General features: G+C 41.5%; 1 protein-coding gene across 1 annotated transcript in view; it reads right to left on the reverse strand.

Annotated features, from left to right (window-relative positions):
• Positions 1-3,765: 3,765 nt before the first annotated feature.
• ARID4A (AT-rich interaction domain 4A) overlaps positions 3,766-20,106 on the reverse strand; it is a 91,417-nt gene continuing 75,076 nt past the window's right edge. Inside the window, exons 21-25 of the mRNA XM_060753834.2 lie at positions 17,156-18,286; positions 12,299-12,403; positions 8,381-8,596; positions 7,105-7,251; positions 3,766-5,047 (exon numbers count right to left, since the gene is read on the reverse strand). Of these exons, the coding sequence (XP_060609817.2) occupies positions 4,944-5,047; positions 7,105-7,251; positions 8,381-8,596; positions 12,299-12,403; positions 17,156-18,286 (1,703 nt within the window). The 3' untranslated portion in view covers positions 3,766-4,943. The remainder of the gene's footprint in view (positions 5,048-7,104; positions 7,252-8,380; positions 8,597-12,298; positions 12,404-17,155; positions 18,287-20,106) is intronic.

Below are 20,106 nucleotides of genomic sequence, written 5' to 3' on the forward strand. Positions count from 1 at the left end.
ATCACTCAGAGAGAAATTTCAAGCATAATTGGCATTTCACAAGAACGTGTGGGTCACATTATTGCTTTGCTTGGCTATCGGAAGATTTGTGCATGATGGGCACACAGCAGAACTTCAGAGACTGGATCACACCACCGTACGGCATCCTCCATACAGTCCAGATTTAGCACCACCTGACTTCCATCTGTTCCCAATAATGAGAGAACATCTGCAGGGACATCATTATGCTTCTGATGAAGACATTGAGAGAACTGTGAGACGCTGGTTGCGGAAACAGTGTGTCGACTTCTTCTGTGACGGCTTCAGAAAACTTGTTCATCATTGGCAGAAATGTATTCAATTGTCTGGTGATTATGTGGAAAAGTGAATAGTGGTAGTTAAAGAGCACATTCTAAGGAATATTTCTGTGTTTGATTTATTAAAATATTCCCATCCAAACCCAAGTAACGAAGGTGGAGGCATTACTTTTCATTCAAACCTCATATATGTGATTGAAGGAACCCTCAGTGGTGCAGTGGGTTAAACCGCTGAGCTGCTGAATTTGCTGATAGAAAGGTCACAGGTTAGAATATGAGGAGTGGAGTGAGCTCCCACTGTTAGCCCCAGCTATTGCCTACCTAGCAGTTTGACAACATGTAAATGTGTATTGTCGAAGGCTTTCATGGCCGGAATCACTGGGTTGTTGTAGGTTTTTTCGGGCTATGTGGCCATGTTCTAGAGCAGGGGTCCTCAAACTTTTTAAACAGGTCACAATCCCTCAAACTGTTGGAGGGCCAGATTATAATTTGAAAAAAAAAAACCACACACACACAAATGAATTCCTATGAACACTGCACATATCTTATTTGTAATGCAAAAAAAAACACCTTAAAAACAATACAATAATTAAAATGAAGAACAATTTTAACAAATATAAACCTATTAGTATTTCAATGGGAAGTGTGGGCTTGCTTTTGTCTGATGAGGTAGGATTGTTGTTGATGTTGTTGTTGTTGTGTGCTTTCAAGTCATTTCAGACTTAGGCTGACCCTGAGCAAGGGCCAGGTAAATGATGTTGAAGGGCCATATCCGGCCCTCGGGCCTTACCTTTTCTAGAGGCATTCTCTCCTGACGTTTTGCCTGCATATATGACAAGCATCCTCAGAGGTAGTGAGGTCTGACCTAGTGAGGTCAGACCTTACTACCTTTGAGGATGTTTGCCATAGATGCAGGCGAAATGTCAGGAGAGAATGCCTCTAGAACAGGGGTCCATAAACTTTTTAAACAGAGGGCCAAGTCATAGCCCCTCAAACTGTTGGAGGGCAGGATTAGAATTTGAAAAAAAAAGAATGAATGAATTCCTATGCACAGTGCACATATCTTATATGTAGTGCAAAAATACTTTAGAACAATACAATAATTAAAATGAAGCACAATTTTAACAAATATCAACTTATTAGTATTTCAATGGGAAGTGTGGGCTTGCTTTTGGCTGATGAGATAGGATTGTTGTTGTTGTGTGCTTTCAAGTCATTTCAGACTTAGGCTGGCCCTGAGCAAGGGCCGGTTAAATGATGTTGGAGGGCCATATCCGGCCCTCGAGCCCTAGTTTGAGGACCCCTGTTCTAGAGGCATTTTCTCCTGACGTTTTGCCTGCATCTATGGCAAGCAGCCTCAGAGATAGTGAGGTCTGAGGTAGTGAGGTCAGACCTTACTACCTCTGAGGATGCTTGCCATAGATGCAGGCGAAACGTCAGGAGAAAATGCCTCTAGAACATGACCATATAGCCCGAAAAAAGCCTACAACAACCCATGTAAAGGTGAGTAGATCAATAGATATTGCTCCAAACTGCAATGGCTTCAAACTACAAGAAAGGAGATTCCATCTGAACATAAGGAAGAACTTCCTGACTGTGAGAGCCGTTCAGCAGTGGAACTCTCTGCCCCAGAGTGTGGTGGAGGCTCCTTCTTTGGAGGCTTTGAAACAGAGGCTGGATGGCCATCTGTCAGGGGTGCTTTGAATGCAGTATTCCTGCTTCTTGGCAGGGGGTTGGACTGGATGGCCCATGAGGTCTCTTCCAACTCTTTGAGTCTATGATTCTATGCTCTGGTGGGAAGGTAATGCTGCTCCCTCAGTCATACCGGCCACATGACCTTGGAGGCGTCTACGGACAACACCGGCTCTTCGGCTTAGAAATGGAGACGAGCACCAACCCTCAGAGTTAGACACGGCTGGACTTAATGTCAGGGGAAAACCTTTACCTTTACTATATGTGATTGAAGGTCCCATCGGTAATTCATATACAGCCAAAGGTGTGATTACAAGAGGCTGCCACTGCAGCTTGTAGAATGATTCTCATGCTTATGCTCCCTAAACTTTCACACAGCATTCTCACGTTCACTTGTAATAAAGAGATAAACTGGTACCTGTGTCAGGGTCACACGTGTATTGGGGATGGCATTTAATTTCGGTGAACGATGTACAATGACAATAGATTGTCGAAGGCTTTCATGGCTGGAATCACTAAGTTCTTGTGGGTTTTTTCGGGCTATATGGCCATGTTCTAGAGGCATTTCTCCTGACGTTTCGCCTGCATCTATGGCAAGCATCCTCAGAGGTGAGGTCTGCTGGAACTGGGAAAAAAGGGGTTTATATATCTGTGGAATGACCGGGGTGAGACAAAGTGCTTTTGTAAGTTGGGCTAGGTGTGAATGTTTCAATTGACCACCTTGATTAGCATACAATGGGCTGACTGTGCCTGGAGCAAACTCTTCTTGAAAGGTAATTAGATGTCTCTGCCTGTTTCCTCTCTGCTGTTTTTGCTGTTGCAATTTTAGAATTTTTTAATACTGGTAGCCAGATCTTGTTCAGATCTTAAACCCTTTTCCCAGTTCCAACAGACCTCACCTCTGAGAATGCTTGCCATAGATGCAGGCGAAACGTCAGGAGAAATGCCTCTAGAACATGGCCATATAGCCCGAAAAACCCCACAAGAACTTAATGACAATAGAGTTATTCTATTAAGTATACACTCAGGTTTGCTCTGAAGTGTCTATAAGAGATTGTGAAGTCATACCTTCTGTTTGGCCATGACAGCGAGTTTATAAAAATCATTTTTAAATAAAATAAAACCCTATATTTAAAAACATAACCTTTATTGATGCTCTCTGTGGAGCTCCATTTGTATCATACATCGAAATAGCTCTGTTTAAGAAAAGACAGAAAAGTGCATTTTTTTACAAGAGTACTTTTTCCTTTAGTTCTCTCTGAAAAATGGAAGGAATTGGAATCACAAACTGACAGAGTGGTCAAAAGGAAACAGCAGGAGACATCAAGCTTCAGCGACGCGGCCCCTTTAAGAAATCTCTCCCGGTTGAGAAGGTCAGGATTTTGTGAGTTTTCAGGATCCTGACACGCTTAGATCATTCTATTATCATTCTAAAGCACATTAACAAGGAAAAGGTAGGAAGCCCCTTTTCAATGTACAAAGGTGGGTTTTAAAAATATGGCTGGAAAAAAAATAGTTTTATACACAATGTATACGCAACCCTCCTTAAATACATGGTTTTGGGAATCGTTATGTACAAACTGTTTTCAGTCTGTAGGACAATCCACAGCCAAAGCAGTCATGTTAATTTTTTGACGGATACAGACCTCAACTTTGGTGGTTGTGAGATTTATTTCAGCGACATAGCAAATGAAAAAAAATTGAGGCAAAACACTGTGACGGTGAGCCAAGGAAATGTGTTCCTTAACAGCAACAGAAGTACTAGGACTGCCAAAGCTTTCAAGACAGATTATAGTTTAATCCAGATGCCAGATTATACAGTTTTACACTGTGGAAAGTTGAACAGACAAAACCACTTCATATACAGGTATGGCTAGTACACAAAGCCACCTATATATGGATTTGTTTTTGAAGTGGCAGGTAATATTTTATTGAAAGAGTGAACCTAACAGACTTTTTCTTCCCGGTTTTATTTGTTTTTTTCTTAAAAAATACATAAAAATACAACATCCAATGTCTGAATAAATATATTTAACAAGTCGCAAGATACCTTATTTTACACAAAAAAATTCCGCTTTAGAAATCTTGTTAAATAACTTCATTGCTATATATTTTACTTTTTTGCCTTTTTTTGTAACAAAATAAAAACTCTGAAATTACATAGAAAAAGAGACAAAATACATTTGTCAAGGGATAAGATAGTCCACTGAAAACCTATTCACAATTCCACTGTAAACATTAAACATTAAAATATTTTGCATAATCATGTGCTCAAAAAATCCTATAAAAAGTGGAAGACTCGTTACAATGGTAGTTTCCAGTCAACTACACTTCCTTTCACAATTTATTTTGTCCGATGTATGCCATTTTAAAACTGGGCACGTTGCTGAATACATACTTTGGCAGGTCTGCATCGCAAGTGCTTCTTCAAAAATAATAATAAAAAAAACACAAAATAATTGGAAAAAAATGGGGCTCTCACTCAGGATTAAGATACAGCTTGGTGAAGAAAGTGCAGCAGTAGCTATTTTCAGATGAGCCGTATTCTGATGTCAATTTGGTTCGCTTGCTCTTGTCCAAACTTCCTCGTAAACACACCCAAATGCTAAATGGGATATTTGTGTTTCCAAATTATACTAAGTGCCCTTTTACTGGTTTAAAGAGTGGGGGAGGACCTTAAAAAGCACAAAGACAGAGCTGTCTCAGTGCACCCATACACCTTCCATTGCCAAATAGCTTAATTCATCTCCATAATAAAAGGTTTCTCTTAAAAAAAAAAAATCTACAATGACAAAACAGAGGGGCACAGAGAGGAGGAGAGACAGACACAGTCCAGCAGTGGAAGAGTATACAGAATATACTTGGCAATGTCAAACCAGCTGAGTGCTTTTCTATGGTATTTCATGATTTCTGTCCATGACAGCCACACGCTGCGCAAGGCAGGGAAGACCGGTATCACCTGCATTCAACGGCAAGGACGTTCTGGGGAGGAGAGGAAGACGAAGGGCTCATCCCGGTGTCCGAAGAGGCAGAAGACATGGAAGCTCCAGTGTGGGACACTGTGGAAGAAAGACAGGGCAAAGGATTACCCACCACATTCAACAAGACTGCTGGCCGCTCCCTTTGATGTTAGCCAAAGGCTATGTCGCTTTCTGATAATATCTTGACCATAAATATCAGACGACTAAAGCCTGGAACCCCAGGTCTTGGCGGTGGCTGGGAGAGCTTCTGCACAATTAAAACTTGTGCGCCTGTTGCGCCCGTACTTTGGGAAGTCTGATCTGGCCACAGTGGTCCACGCTCTTGTTACATCCCGAATAGATTACTGCAACACACTCTATGTGGGGTTGCCTTTGAAGACTGTTCAGAAACTTCAATTAGTCCAGCGGGCGGCAGCCAGATTACTCACCGGAGAGTCATACAGGGAGTATACCACCCCTCTGTTATGTCAGCTCCACTGGCTGCCAATCCAATTCCGAGCACAATTCAAAGTGCTGGTTTTGACCTACAAAACCCTATACGGTTCTGGCCCAGCATATCTGTCCGAACACATCTCCTTCTACGTCCCACCTCGAAGTTTAAGATCTTCTGGGGAGGCCCTGCTCTCGGCCCCACCTCTATCACAAGTGAAGTTGGTGGGGACGAGGAGCAGGGCCTTCTCGGTGGTGGCCCCTCACCTGTGGAATTCACTCCCCGGGGAAATTAGGTCATCGACATCCCTCCTCTCTTTTAGAAGGAAATTAAAAACATGGATTTGGGACCAGGCTTTCGGGGAATCTGGCAGATAGACAAAGGACAAGCGACAACTAGAACTGATGGATTCGACAATGTGGAATTGAATTCACATACTCTGAGCTGGTAAACGTTGAGCATTAGATTGGTTTTTAGGGACTGTGATGTATAATGGATTGTTTAAATTGTTTTAATTGCTGTTTATATATGTTTTATTTTTACCTTGCTGTTGTACTGGCATCGAATTTTGCCTTTTGTAAGCCGCCCTGAATCACCCCTCGGGGGTTGAGAAGGGCAGGGTAGAAGTGTGAGAAATAAATAAATAAATAAAGTCGCTAAAGCCCCTCCAGTGAGCCCCTAAACCATGAATGCATTGTTCTTTCCACAATACAGCTAGAACAGGAGCCGTCTTCATAGACCTGTCAGCAGCATATGATACTGCAAATCATCACCTTCTCTTCAGAAAAATGTATGATGTCACAAAAGACTACCACTTCACCTGCTTCGTAGGAAATCTGCTACAAAACAGGAGCTTTTTGTTGGATTCCAGTGCCAGAGAAGCAGATGGCGAAAACAGAACAGCCTGCCTCAGAAGAGTGTGCTTGCTTCATCAATGTTTAACATTTACTCAAATGACCAGCCACTGCCGGAAGGGACAGAGAGATTCGTCTAAGCTGACGATCGTGCCATCACCACTCAAGCAGAGAGCTTTGAAATGGTTGAACGGAAGCTCTCTGAAGCTCTAGGTGCTCTTACTGCCTATTACAGGGAAATCCAGCCAATTCCTAATCCATCTAAAACGCAGATGTGTGCTTTTCACATTAAGAACAGACAAGCATCCCAAGCTCTGAGGATTACCTGGGGAGAAATCCCACTGGAGTATTACAACACACCAAGATACCCAGGAGTCACTCTGGACTGTGCTCTGACTTATAAGAAGTATTGCTTGAATATCAAACAAAAAGTAGGTGGGTGCTAGAAATAAATAAATAAATGGCTAGAACAGGCCTGGGCCAATTTTGGACCTCCAGGTGTTTTGGACTTCAACTCACACAATTTCTTACAGCCTACCAGCTGAAGTTTGCCCATGCCTGCTTTAAGTTCTTTAGTATCATTTTCCTTTGCTTTGTCCTTTAAGTTCTTTGTTACATGTCTCCAAGTCCTACCTCAACTTATCCGTGAGGCATATCAAAATATTTGCCCCTTGACTTGTATGTGAGGTTGACTTAAATATGGATATATGCAAGACATCGAAAATATTCCGTATAAAATACATAAAAGCTTCTGCAATGAGGGAGAAGTTCCAGATCAGGAGCTGGCATGCCACATTTCGAAAAAGGCCAATCTTGCAGAAGCTCCTATAATTTACCACAATTCAACTTGCCTTCTCGGTCTTTCTTTTTCAATCGCTTTCTTCTCCTGTCTATGGTGGCAACTTCAGACTTCAGGGACATGTAGTACTTCCTGATTTCCTGCAGTTTGTCTTGCAGAAAGGAAATCCTCTCTGTGCTGTTCATGTTGTCCAATTCATCTTTAAAAATCAAATGATATGTATACGTTAAAAACAATAAATATTAGTATTGTATTGTCGAAGGCTTTCATGGCCGGAATCACTGGGTTGTTGTAGGTTTTTTCGGGCTATATGGCCATGTTCTAGAGGCATTCTCTCCTGACGTTTTGCCTGCATCTGTGGTAAGCATCCTCAGAGGTAGTGAGGATGCTTGCCATAGATGCAGGCGAAATGTCAGGAGAGAATGCTTCTAGAACATGGCCATATAGCCCGAAAATCTCACTACCTCTGAGGATGCTTGCCATAGATGCAGGTGAAACATCAGGAGAGAATGCCTCTAGAACATGGCCATATAGCCCGAAAAAACCTACAACAACCCAATATTAGTATTTAAAAAATAATTGTAAATATTGGAGAAAAGTAGAGAAAACAACTATATATGAAATTGTGACGAATACTGTAATACTGTGCCACTGAGTAAAACGGTATTTAGTAGACAATCAAATATTCCTAAGGCATATATGTTTCATAGTAAAATCTGTGACACATGGTGTTTATATTTTGTGAAATAAAAATTACTTTATACAAAAACCAATACAAGAATATTTTAGTGATTTGCATTACTTAACACATTACTTTAAAATATTGTGTTTGAAATTGCCCTCAGACTATGCATGTATTATTATTTATTATTATTTTGATTTATATTCCACCTTTCTCCCCATGGGAACTCAAGGCAGCCAACAATCCCACACTGTCCAGTTTAAAAAGTGCAATAGAAAAGTTAAATAACATTTAAATATTAACAGTGTGGTAAAAAACAGGTTAAAATACAACAAATACACTTAAAATAGCCTTTATATGAAACGTAAGTGTATAGATGTGGGTCTCATCTCCAAGATCTCATTATATATGTGTAAGAATTCAAAAAGTTGAAATATAGAACATCTCTGGTGTTCCCAAACTGAACATTTTGGATATGGGAAACTCAACCTGTATATACAATAGTGAAATAAAAAGATGTGCATTTAGACTTGGGCCCCGTTTCCAAAATACCTCATTTTGCATAGAAATTTTCCAAAATCCCCTCAAAATCTGAACTCCAAAACACTTCAGGCCCCAAGCATTTCAGGGAAGGTACAGCACTTACTGAGTTGGAAGCTCCACTTATACACTCTTGGGGAAACATTCTGATGGTTCTTCTCCCTCTGTTTGTCCTTCTCTCCGTCTTTGATATGTGGAGAGATCACCCGCGCAGGGGACCGAGCGAGCTTTTGAGGCTTTGATACAGCAAGGTGCTTCACAGGAGTACATTTGCTGGTGGTGTTGTCCAGGGCACAAAGATCTTCACTGTCACTGCTTTGCCCTGTAACAAGACAACGTTTGGTATCCCTGCACAGCCAATCATACAGCCTGCAAGCTCACTAACCATTTACCTGACAATACCAATTCATATCACAAATACTGCTACGGTAAGGTAAACAAGTAGCCATCATTTCTGTTATCATCTAATCGTGCTTCATATAGATCAGGCATGGGCAAACTTGGGACCTCCAGGTGTTTTGGACTTCAACTCATAGAATCATAGAATCAAAGAGTTGGAAGAGACCTCATGGGCCATCCAGTCCAATCCCATTCTGCCAAGAAGCAGGAATATTGCATTCAAATCACCCCCGATAGATGGCCATCCAGCCTCTGTTTAAAAGCTTCCAAAGAAGGAGCCTCCACCACACTCCGGGGCAGAGAGTTCCACTGCTGAACGGTTCTCACAGTCAGGAAGTTCTTCCTCATGTTCAGATGGAATCTCCTCTCTTGTAGTTTGAAGCCATTGTTCCGCGTCCTAGTCTCCAGGGAAGCAGAAAACAAGCTTGCTCCCTCCTCCCTGTGGCTTCCTCTCACATATTTACACATGGCTATCATATCCCCTCTCAGCCTTCTCTTCTTTAGGCTAAACATGCCCAGCTCCTGAAGCTGCTCCTCATAGGGCTTGTTCTCCAGACCTTTTATCATTTTAGTCGCTCTCCTCTGGACACATTCCAGCTTGTCAATATCTCTCTTCAATTGTGGTGCCCAGAATTGGACACAATATTCCAGGTGTGGTCTAACCAAAGCAGAATAGAGGGGTAGCATGACTTCCCTAGATCTAGACACTATGCTCCTATTGATGCAGGCCAAAATCCCATTGGCTTTTTTTGCTGCCGCATCACATTGTTGGCTCATGTTTAACTTGTTGTCCACGAGGACTCCAAGATCTTTTTCACACGTACTGCTCTCGAGCCAGGCATTGTCCCCCATTCTGTATCTTTGCATTTCGTTTTTCCTGCCAAAGTGGAGTATCTTGCATTTGTCACTGTTGAACTTCATTTTGTTAGTTTTGGCCAATCATCTCTCTAATCTGTCAAGATCGTTTTGAATCCTGCTCCTGTCCTCTGGACTATTGGCTATCCCTCCCAATTTGGTGTCGTCTGCAAACTTGATGATCCTGCCTTCTAACCCTTCATCCAAGTCATTAATAAAGATGTTGAACAGGACCGGGCCCAGGACGGAACCCTGCTGATGGCACTCCGCTCGTCACTTCTTTCCAGGATGAAGAGGAAGCATTGGTGAGCACCCTCTGGGTTCGTCCATTTAACCAATTACAGATCCACCTCACCGTAGTTTTGCCTAGCCCACATTGGACTAGTTTCCTTGCCAGAAGGTCATGGGGGACCTTGTCGAAGGCCTTACTGAAATCCAGGTATCCTACTGGCTGTTGGGAATTGTGGGAGTTGAAGTCCAAAACACCTGGAAGTCTCAAGTTTTCCCATGCCTGATAGATATCACCTCAGTAATCTTCGGCTCTTAAAAGACTACCATTATCAAAAACATGTTGCATTTTTGTTGGTGGTGGGAAGAACAGAAACACAGTGCGTCTGTTGTGTATTTGTTCAGTCGCTTCCGGCTCTTCGTGACCTCATGGACCAGTCCACGCCAGAGCTCCCTGTCAGTCATCACCACCCCCAGTTCCTTCAGGGTCAAGCCAGTCACTTCAAGGATACCATCCATCCATCTTGCCCTTGGTCAGCCCCTCTTCCTGTAAGAATTAATCCAGTTTGACATCACTAAACAATCTGATTGTCATAACTCATTACTATGGAATTCTCGGAGCTGTTGTTTGATGAGGCACCCACATTCATTGGCCGAGGAAGCTTAAAGGCCTTGTGAAACTACAGCTCCTGTGTTTCTATAGCATTGAGCCATGTTAGATCAAGTGATGTCAAACTGCTTTAATTCTAGAATGCAGACAGAGCCTAAGAAAAGGGTAACTAGTTGATTGTTCTACTTCAGTCCCATTTTAACCCCTCACAGCAATCCTATGGGGGAAGGCTAGACCACACATGAGTTGACAATAAGATCTGAAATGGGGTTCCTTCAGCTCACACTCTTTGCCATGACACTATATTACCTGCCATAAGGTCCCTCCTCTGCATTAAAATCACTAGTGACCGAAAGGTCATGAGTTCGATGCCAGCCCAGGTCGGAGTGAGCTTCTGGCCAATTTGTGTAGCTTGCTGTCGACCTTTGCAGTCCTAAAGACAGTTGCATCTGTCAAGTAGGAAATTTAGGTACCGCTTATGTGGGAGGCAGATTTAACTAATTTATGGGGCCATAAAAATCTCCAGCAAGCCTGCAAAGAATGAGGAAGTACTTCATCAGTGCTACAAATGGTCAGTGAAGAGACAGCTCTCCTGGTGGCCAGAATACCCTCAAGTAAAGCTGGAATGTTAAATTGCCTCTGTGTCTGTCTATATATGTTGTGTGTCTATGGCATTTAATATTTTTTTTGTCGTGTCAGGAGCAATTTGAAAAACTGCAAGTCACTTCTGGTGTGAGAGAATTGGCCGTCTGCAAGGACATTGCTAAGGGACACCCGGATGATTTGATGTTTTTATCATCCTTGTGGGAGGCTTCTCTCATGTCCCCGCTTGGGGAGCTGGAGCTGACAGAGGGAACTCATCCGCCTCTCCCCAGATTCGAACCTGTGACCTGTCGGTCTTCAGTCCTGCTGGCACAAGGGTTTAACCCACTGCGCCACCCGCATTGAATGTTTGGCATGTATATGTACATTGTAATCCGCCCTAAATCCCCTGTGGGGTGAGAAGGGCGGAATATAAATACTGTAAATAAATAGATAGATAAATAAGTATTTATTGCACATACCAAAGGCATCCTGATTGTTAAAAGACAAGCCTGAAATCCAGACATTTGAATCCCTTGCAAATGAAGCGTGCAATGTGAAGCCTCATATTTCACAAACTGCAGCCAGTTTCCCAAGCCACATCTCCAAAAAAATCTAGGACACGCTTCTTTACATATGTAAGAGTCAAAGTGAAAACTTCCCTTTGCCCAGCAGCAGCCAGGAACCCATCTATTCTTGCAAAACGTAAGCTGTATGTACAGGCATAAAATACGTACACATTTCAGCTGAAGAGGGAACACTTTCATCTGCCTATTAAAATTCTTATCACAGCTAACAGTGGATTACAAACCCAAGCATTGGGTTCTTACCACAGAGTCCCACACAGTAACCATGTGCTTAAAATTATATTCTGAAACACCCTAAGGAAACTATAGGTTTCTGCATTCTCCACTTTGGCCCTGTTGGTAGGCAGTCAAATGTAGAAAACATCTTTTTGATGAAGGATTAATCATGTTTGCAAAACCTGCAAGTAATAGTTCATCTTTAGTCTTCTTTCATTTTTTGCCAACATACGGTCTCCATGTTTCTGAAAAGTAGCCAAACTAAGACTTTCTTAACACATTTTTCTGTTAAGAAACCTTAGTTATTGTAAAAAATCCATCTTGAACAGTTCTATTATTATGGCTGTATGAAAAACCGTGACTTTTCACTTCCTAAACTGAAATGATTTCTTCTTGGGCAAAGCATCAATACCCCTCCCCACCTCCCACTCCCAAAAGGACTGGAAGAGATCCACATCTCTCTAACCAATGGCATATATAACATTGCAATTACAGAAAGAACAAAAAGTAAAGCTCATGCTGTTCTGGAAAATAAAAAAAAACATACCTGCCCCGTTCTTTTCGTTTTTGGCTACAGTGCTTGCTCGTTTTGGGGTGCGCTTTTGCTTCTTTGCCAATGAGCTGCTACTATTCTCGCAAGGCCTTTTTTGACCTGAAAATAAAATGAAGGCCATTTTCATTTAATAACTCTTTAGGGTGCAATTGGTTCCAGATGTCGACTAAGGCGCCCAAATAAGGGGAACTAAAATACAGTGTGCTGCAAGGAGATACACCAAGCCTAGATATACTTATAGGGCAAGGCATAATTTTAGACAGAGCTGCCCCAACAATATTCCACAATGACATTACTAACCGGGGCTAGCTATTCAAAGTGAAGGTTATTACCTATAAGGCCATGAAGGGGCCATGAAGGCAGTTCCATCTTGCCTCCTTCACTGTGCTTATAATATAATATAATATAATATTATATTATATTATATTATATTATATATTGTATATACATATAATATTGATAATATTATAATGTAATACAATATACCACTACTACTAATAAAATGATATTATAATTATATATTGTATATTAACTGTAATATTATTTATTTATTTATTTATTTATTTATTGCAGTTACTTATACCCCGCCCTTCTCACCCCCGAGGAGGGACTCAGGGCGGCTTACAAACAAAGGCACAAATTCGATGCCTGTCAAAATATACAGCATATATAAAACAGTATAAACATTTAACAGCATTAAAACACATCACTACATAATATAATAAAAACAATTTCATGCACAGTGAGATTCAGAGTTCCGAAATGTCCATTCATTCCAACAATTTCTGCTCATCAATGAGTCTTTATTTTAGCTGCCAGAATGTCCAAAAGCTTGGTCCCAAATCCAGGTCTTCAGCTTTTTTCTGAACGCAGAAGGGAGGTCGCTGATCTGATATTACTAATAATATTACAGTATAATGTTATAGAACAATGTAATATACAATATTAATATTGTGCTATGATAATGTAATATATTGTATATACTTTTTACTTGTAAGCTGCTCTGAGTCCCCTTCGGGGTGAGAAGGGCGGCATATAAATGTCGTAAATAAATAAATAAATAAATAAATAAGCCCTATACACTTCAGGTCCAACCTATCTTCGAGACAGCATCTCCTTCTATGACCTGGTGCAGGCCTTGAGATCTGCTGGCGAGGCCCTTCTCTCGGTCCTACCACCGTTAGGACTGGTGGTTGGACCGAGAGAAGGGCCTCTCCAGCAGATGTTTAAAGATGTGGTTGGTGGGAAAGAGAGAGAGAGCCTTGCTGGTGGCTCCCTGGCTCTGGAATGCCCTCCCCAGAGAGATCAAATTAACCCCAAATCTCCAAAGCTTCCGTTCGAGCCTAAAAACATGGTTATTTACATGGGCCTGGAGTAATATACTATGGGCATGTGATAACACCGATCACTGTGATTTGGCACTTTAGTTCGTGTTTGAAGAAACCCAATGACACACAGATATAACTGTGTTTTAGAAATTAAAAAAATTATGGCTTCACGTTGTCTATTGTTTATATTCAATGGGTTAAACACTAGGGCTGGGCGGTTTCGTTTCGTAATTTCGTAATTCGTTAAAAATTCGTTAATTTTTTTTGATAACGAAGCGATTTTGAACCATTCAGGAGCATCTAAAAAACGAAACGAATTTTTCAATTCGTTTCGTAATTGCTTCGTATTCGTTTTGTATTCGTTTCAAAATAGTTTCAAAATCGTTTTGTTATTATTTCCGCATGTCTGGGGCAAGTTTTATAGCTGTTGTTTGTTTAATCAGTGAAAAAAAATTATAAATATCACACTAACAGTCAACAACAGAGGGAGAAGGAAGCTTCAAAAGTTCCCCCTGTCCCATATGGAGGTTTTTTAGCATATTGCGCGGTCGCGTCCGCCATTAACGAATCGATTCGTATTCGTTTCGAAATCGTTTCGAAATTTACGAAATTTCGTAAATATCGAACTTTTTTTAAAGAAAAATTTCGGAATTCTTTTAAATATCGAAACGCAAAAAAACCCAAAAAACAAATCGAGTTTAGAAACAATTTTTTCTGTGGTTGCCCAGCCCTAAACACCCTTGTGCCGGCAGGACTGCTGACCAATAGGTCAGTGGTTCAAATCCGGGGACAGCAAAGTACAAATAAATTATTATTATTATTATTATTATTATTATTATTTGGCAGAAGACATAGAAGATTCAGTGGAATAATGTCTTCGTGCCTCACACCATGTGATCAAGTATATAGGACAGAGGCATGAATAGAAATCTGCACTCTAGACAGGCAATGGGAGTTACATGAAGTAAACAAAGAAAGGCAAATGAAAGCAGTAGAGGACAAAAGAGCTAGTGAAAAACTTGATCTTGCAGCAAACCTAATCTAATTCTTCTTCTGTGATGTTCAACTATTTATGAGGCAGATTTATGAGGCAGATTTCTATCACTCTTTTTAGTTTTGCTTTTGATACACTGAATATATCAATCTCAGTTTGAGAATAAACAATGACTTGCAGGTAACAGATGGCTCTTTGAATGCATGTCAAACATTTGTTGCTGCACTATGGCCCCCAAATTCAGTTTGGAAAGACGCTGTTGTGCATTGACATGCAGCTTCTTGACAGCAACATAAATTCAAAGAGTGACTGCAATTTTCCCAAGTATGAGCCCTTATGTAGTCAGAATAGTACCACCAATACACACACTTTCAGGAACACTCAAGATGTTTTAAAACCCTTAGGAAAATCTGCAGGGACATTCAGTTAGCACTATTCAGTGGTTAATGAGTATCAATTGGCAGGATATAAGATTAAAAATGGAGTATGGAGGATACAACGACTGAAGTTTTGACCAAGGAGCACTCCACATTGTGACATTATACAGTAGAGTCCATTTGCCATCCATAATCCTTGCTTTTGTGTCTCAGCTCATTCCCTCTAGCAAAGCACAAGGAAGCGAGATTGTAAATTAGATGTGAGGGAGTGACTTGCATTGCAGTTGTGAGGAATTGCACTCTCATGCAGCTTATGCGCAGTACTTTCTCAGTATACTAAATCAAGAACAAGACAGCCTTGTATTGAAGCCTCTACCAGAAATTGCAGAATCTAATTTAGATGTCCATTTTTAGGAAATTGATTTTAGATCCAAAACATGGATCCAAACATTTGCCTTAGCTTTTGGGGTTAATTCAGGAAGGCATAACCCCTGATGTTGTGTGAGACCTCCAAACCTGGTTTGTGGTCAGATGCAATATCTGTGTCTCAACCTGAACTAAGAAAGAAGGCTTGTGGGTTGGGGCTTGTAGGTTGCCTTTCAGTTCTAAGTGTCTTCTGTGTGTGGATCTGGAGGAACATTCCAATTGTACTAAACTTCAAAAATGCTCTAAGAAACATCAGAGGAGAAACTGGGTTCCCCATGTTTGTCAGCAGGCAAAGAAAAACCTCCTGCAGTTAACACAGGGGAACACTTCAGGTAGCACACAACACATTGCTACCAGATTGCAAGTTTCTCTAATACTTTTACCCATCTGAACTATTTATTGTTTGCTGTCTTAGTGGGACAAAAATGAATTATTCGGATATGAAAATTTCAGAGATAATTCTCCAAAAGCCATGACTAATTAGGGTCTGCTTTTCCCTCCTTGATCCCAGGCTGCATGAATAGGAGTGTATTGCCGAAGGCTTTCATGGCCGGAATCACTGGGTTGTAGGTTTTTTTCAGGCTATATGGCCATGCTCTAGAGCAGTGGTTCTCAACCCGTGGGTCCCCAGATGTTTTGGCCTTCAACTCCCAGAAATCCTAACAGCTGGTAAACTGGCTGGGATTTCTGGGAGTTGTAGGCCAAAACACCTGGGGACCCACAGGTTGAGAACCACTGTTCTAGAGGCATTATCTCCTCACATTTCGCCTGCATCTATGGCAAGCATCCTGAGGGGTTGTTGTAAGGACCTCACTACCTCTGAGGATGCTTGCCATAAATGCAGGCAAACCTTCGAGAGAATGCCTCTAGAACATGACCATATAGCCCAAAAAAACCTACAACAACCCAATAGGAGTGCAGTTTCTAGATCAAGGAAAGTCACAGTCCCACTCTTCTGCTTTGACCAGACCTCACCTGGAATAACCCTGTGTCCAGTTCTGGGCACTGCAATTCAAGAAGGATACGGACAAGCTGGAGGGTGTTCAGGGAAGGGCGATCAAAATGATCAGAAGCTAAGTCCTATGAGGAGCGGCTGAGGGGGCTGGGTCTGTTTAGCTTGGAGAAAAGAAGGCTGAGAGGAGACACGAGAGCCATTTTGAAATATTTGAAAGGATGTCCCATTGAGGAGGGGCAAGCTGGGGTTTTGCTGCTCTGGAGACTGACACAATGGAGCAATGGGTCCCAACTGCAGGAAAGGAGATTCCACCTAAACATTAGGAAGAACATCCTGATGGTAAGACCTGTTTGGCAGTGGACTATGTCCAGTGGCGTCTCTTTCTCTAGAGCAGTGGTTCTCAACCTGGGGTCCCCAGATGTTTTTGGCCTACAACTCCCAGAAATCCTAACAGCTGGTAAACTAGCTGGGATTTCTGGGAGTTGTAGGCCAAAAACATCTGGGGACCCCAGGTTGAGAACCACTGCTCTAGAGGTTTTTAAGCAGAAGCTGGAAGGCTATCTGTCAGGAGTGCTTTGATTGGGTATTCCTACATGCCAGAATGGTGTTGGACTGGATGGCTCTTGGGATCTCAACCAACTCTATGATTCTATAATTCTATTATTCCTCACTCTTCAGCTTTCTTGCAACCACATTTTCGCCCTGTCTAACGTGCCACAGAGAGCAGAAACTCACTTTTTAATGCATCACCAAAAGAGAAGCAGGTCTTACCTTTCTCTCCGACCTCCCTTTCTCGGATGGCTACGCTACAATTGCTTGAAGTGGTGCAGGCGTCAAACCCATTCGCGGACTCACTCTCACACAGGCCTTCCTGAGACTCTTCCGCCACACTGTCCACTTCTATGGTGATGTCGCTTTCGCTCTTTATGCTCCGCGATTCGTCCTGACTGAGAGTGAGAGGTGAGGCAACAGAGAAGTTTGGCTGGACCACAGGAGGTAAGGCAGAGAGACTGGAAGTGGGATTACTGGTGTCATGTTTTTCTTCTATAGAGTTCTCAGGCCCACACTTGTCCTTCTCATCAAGGTCATCCAAGTCTACTTCATGGCAAAGGAGAGTTTCGGGCCCGATTTGAGGCATGCAGTCATCCTCGTCCTTCAGCGGGATGCTCTGGTTTTCCTCAGAAGATCCATCGAAATGCTCGCTCCCTTGATCCTGAAGGCGTTGGTCCAACTCTGCCACCAAGGAGGGCATCTCCTCGTTCTCATTCCTGAGGGACTCATCAGCACTGAAATCCTTACATTCTTTTGTCCCAGAACATTCACTTGTCCTCCTCTCCGTCACAATATTTGGCACTTCCATTTCATTCTCCACTCGCAGCCGTTTGTCAGGAGACAACTGTTCCGTTGTTTTCCTTTTCATAAGCTTCTTCTCTTTTGAGCACGCATCTGTTTCGTTCTCACAAGTGGTGCTCAAACACTTACTACTGTCCAAGGCAGACGTATCTAATCTTTCACATTCAACCAGATGTTCGCTTGGCTCTTCTTGGTTTAGCTGTACAATCTTTACGTTCTCTACGGAAGACTCCCTCGTTCTGCTCCTTCGCCCTTTCCCTTTAGGCGATTTCTCCATCTCTCTCTTGATGTCCTCGACTTGATCGCTTTTGTTTACAAAAATCTGAACCACTTGTTCATGCTCCTCCACTTCTAGTTTCAATGTTTCTAGAGAGTAGACCTGATTCCTGTCATTCTCTTTGAGCACCTGCATGATCTTTGGGATCTCTTCGTCGGATTTGTCAACAATTTGTTTCTCATCCTTTTCGGGTTCAGAACTAGCTGGGGAAAACTCTTCATTCGTATTCTTTTCGGAAGGTTCATCTGCATCGCTGTCAGACGAAATGGAGTCTACCAAAACAACACATACACACCACAAAATGGTCAAGACAAGGCACAGCTTCAGATACAATCAATAAAAACTTAGTTCATACAAAACTACAAACAGAATGGGCTAAGACAACAGTATTGTTTGAATCTGCCCACTTTTACAAGGGAAAGCACCTCTCTTAATATTCAATGCTGGCTTTGCTTTTGGCTCCTTGATAAAGTGCAAGAAATTATATTCAGATAGTTTCTTAGTTTAAAAAAAGCCTCAAACCATTTCATTCATGAGAAGTAAAAGAAAAATAAAGCCAATTGATGTTTTATGACCACTTCTCTCAAGATGTTTTATACGGGTACTGAAATACAACACAAAAATATAATACAGTGTGGGCATGCTTGTAAAACATTGCTTTCTCCTCCTTTCAACTGATAAAGTAAATCATGCCACCTGCTATAAAGTATTTAGGTGATTTAAAACATCACATCACAGGTACAGGTTGAGTATCACTTCTCAGAAATACTTGGGAGTGGAAGCATTTTGGATAACATGATTTTTAAAGACCAAGTGCAGGGGTGATGTTTTATGTAGTTTAATAGGAATTTGAATGGTTTTATTAGTTTTGACTACAGTATATATATTTAACATTCCTATATTTAAATCTATTTTAATATTTATATGTTTTTGGTTTTAATTTATATATTCTATGACTTTTAAGTGTTAACTGCTTTGAGTCTCTCTCTTTCTGTCTCTCAAGAGAGAACGAGGTCTACAAATATAAATTATTATTATCATTATCACTATTGGATTTTAGAAAAAAACCTAAATTTGCATATGTGTACATAATGCGGTATCTTTATAGGACCAAACCTAACAATTACATTCATTAACCATATATACTCGAGTATAAGTTGAGTTTGTCAGCCCTTTATTTAGGCTGAAAAAGCCCCCCTCGGCTTATTTATTATCTTACTGGGTCATTATTATTCTTTTAATTATATTTATTATTTTACTCTATTCACTATTATTATTATTGAATTATTGAATTGAGGACCGGGACATCTGTAGGGATACCACGGTGCTAGTTTATAAAGCTATTGTCCTCCCAACCCTGCTATATGCCTGAGAAACGTGGACTGTCTACAGACATCACATCCAACTCCTGGAACGATTCCATCAGCACTGCCTCCAGAAAATCCTGCAAATCTCTTGGGAAGACAGGCAGACAAACGTCAGCGTGCTGGAAGAAGCAAAGACCGCCAGCATTGAAGCGATGGTCCTCCGCCATCAACTCAGCTGGACTGGCCACGTTGTCCGGATGCCCGACCACCGTCTCTCAAAGCAGTTGCTCTACTCCGAACTCAAGAATGGAAAACGGAATGTTGGTGGGCAGGAAAAGAGATTGAAAGATGGGCTCAAAGCCAACCTTAAAAACTCTGGCATAGACACTGAGAACTGGGAAGCCCTGGCCCATGAGCGCTCCAGCTGGAGGTCAGCTGTGACCAGCAGTGCTGCAGAATTTGAAGAGGCACGAATGGAGGGCGAAAGAGAGAAATGTCCAATAAGAAGGCACATCAAGCCAACCCCTGGAAACCAATGCCCTCACTGCGGGAGAACATGCAGATCAAGAATAGGGCTCCACAGTCACCTACGGACCCACCAGAATACTGATCCTGGAAGACTATCCTATTTGGCTTACGAGGGATCGCCTAAGTGAAGAGTGAAAGTATTGAATCTAAAATTTTTTACTCTATTATTATTATTATTATTATTATTATTACATGCATTATTTTACTCTACTGTTATTATTCCATTTCCATTATTTTACTCTGCTAATATTGTTTTA

Source organism: Anolis sagrei, chromosome 1 (genome assembly GCF_037176765.1).
Source record: "Anolis sagrei isolate rAnoSag1 chromosome 1, rAnoSag1.mat, whole genome shotgun sequence".
Taxonomy (NCBI): domain Eukaryota; kingdom Metazoa; phylum Chordata; class Lepidosauria; order Squamata; family Dactyloidae; genus Anolis; species Anolis sagrei.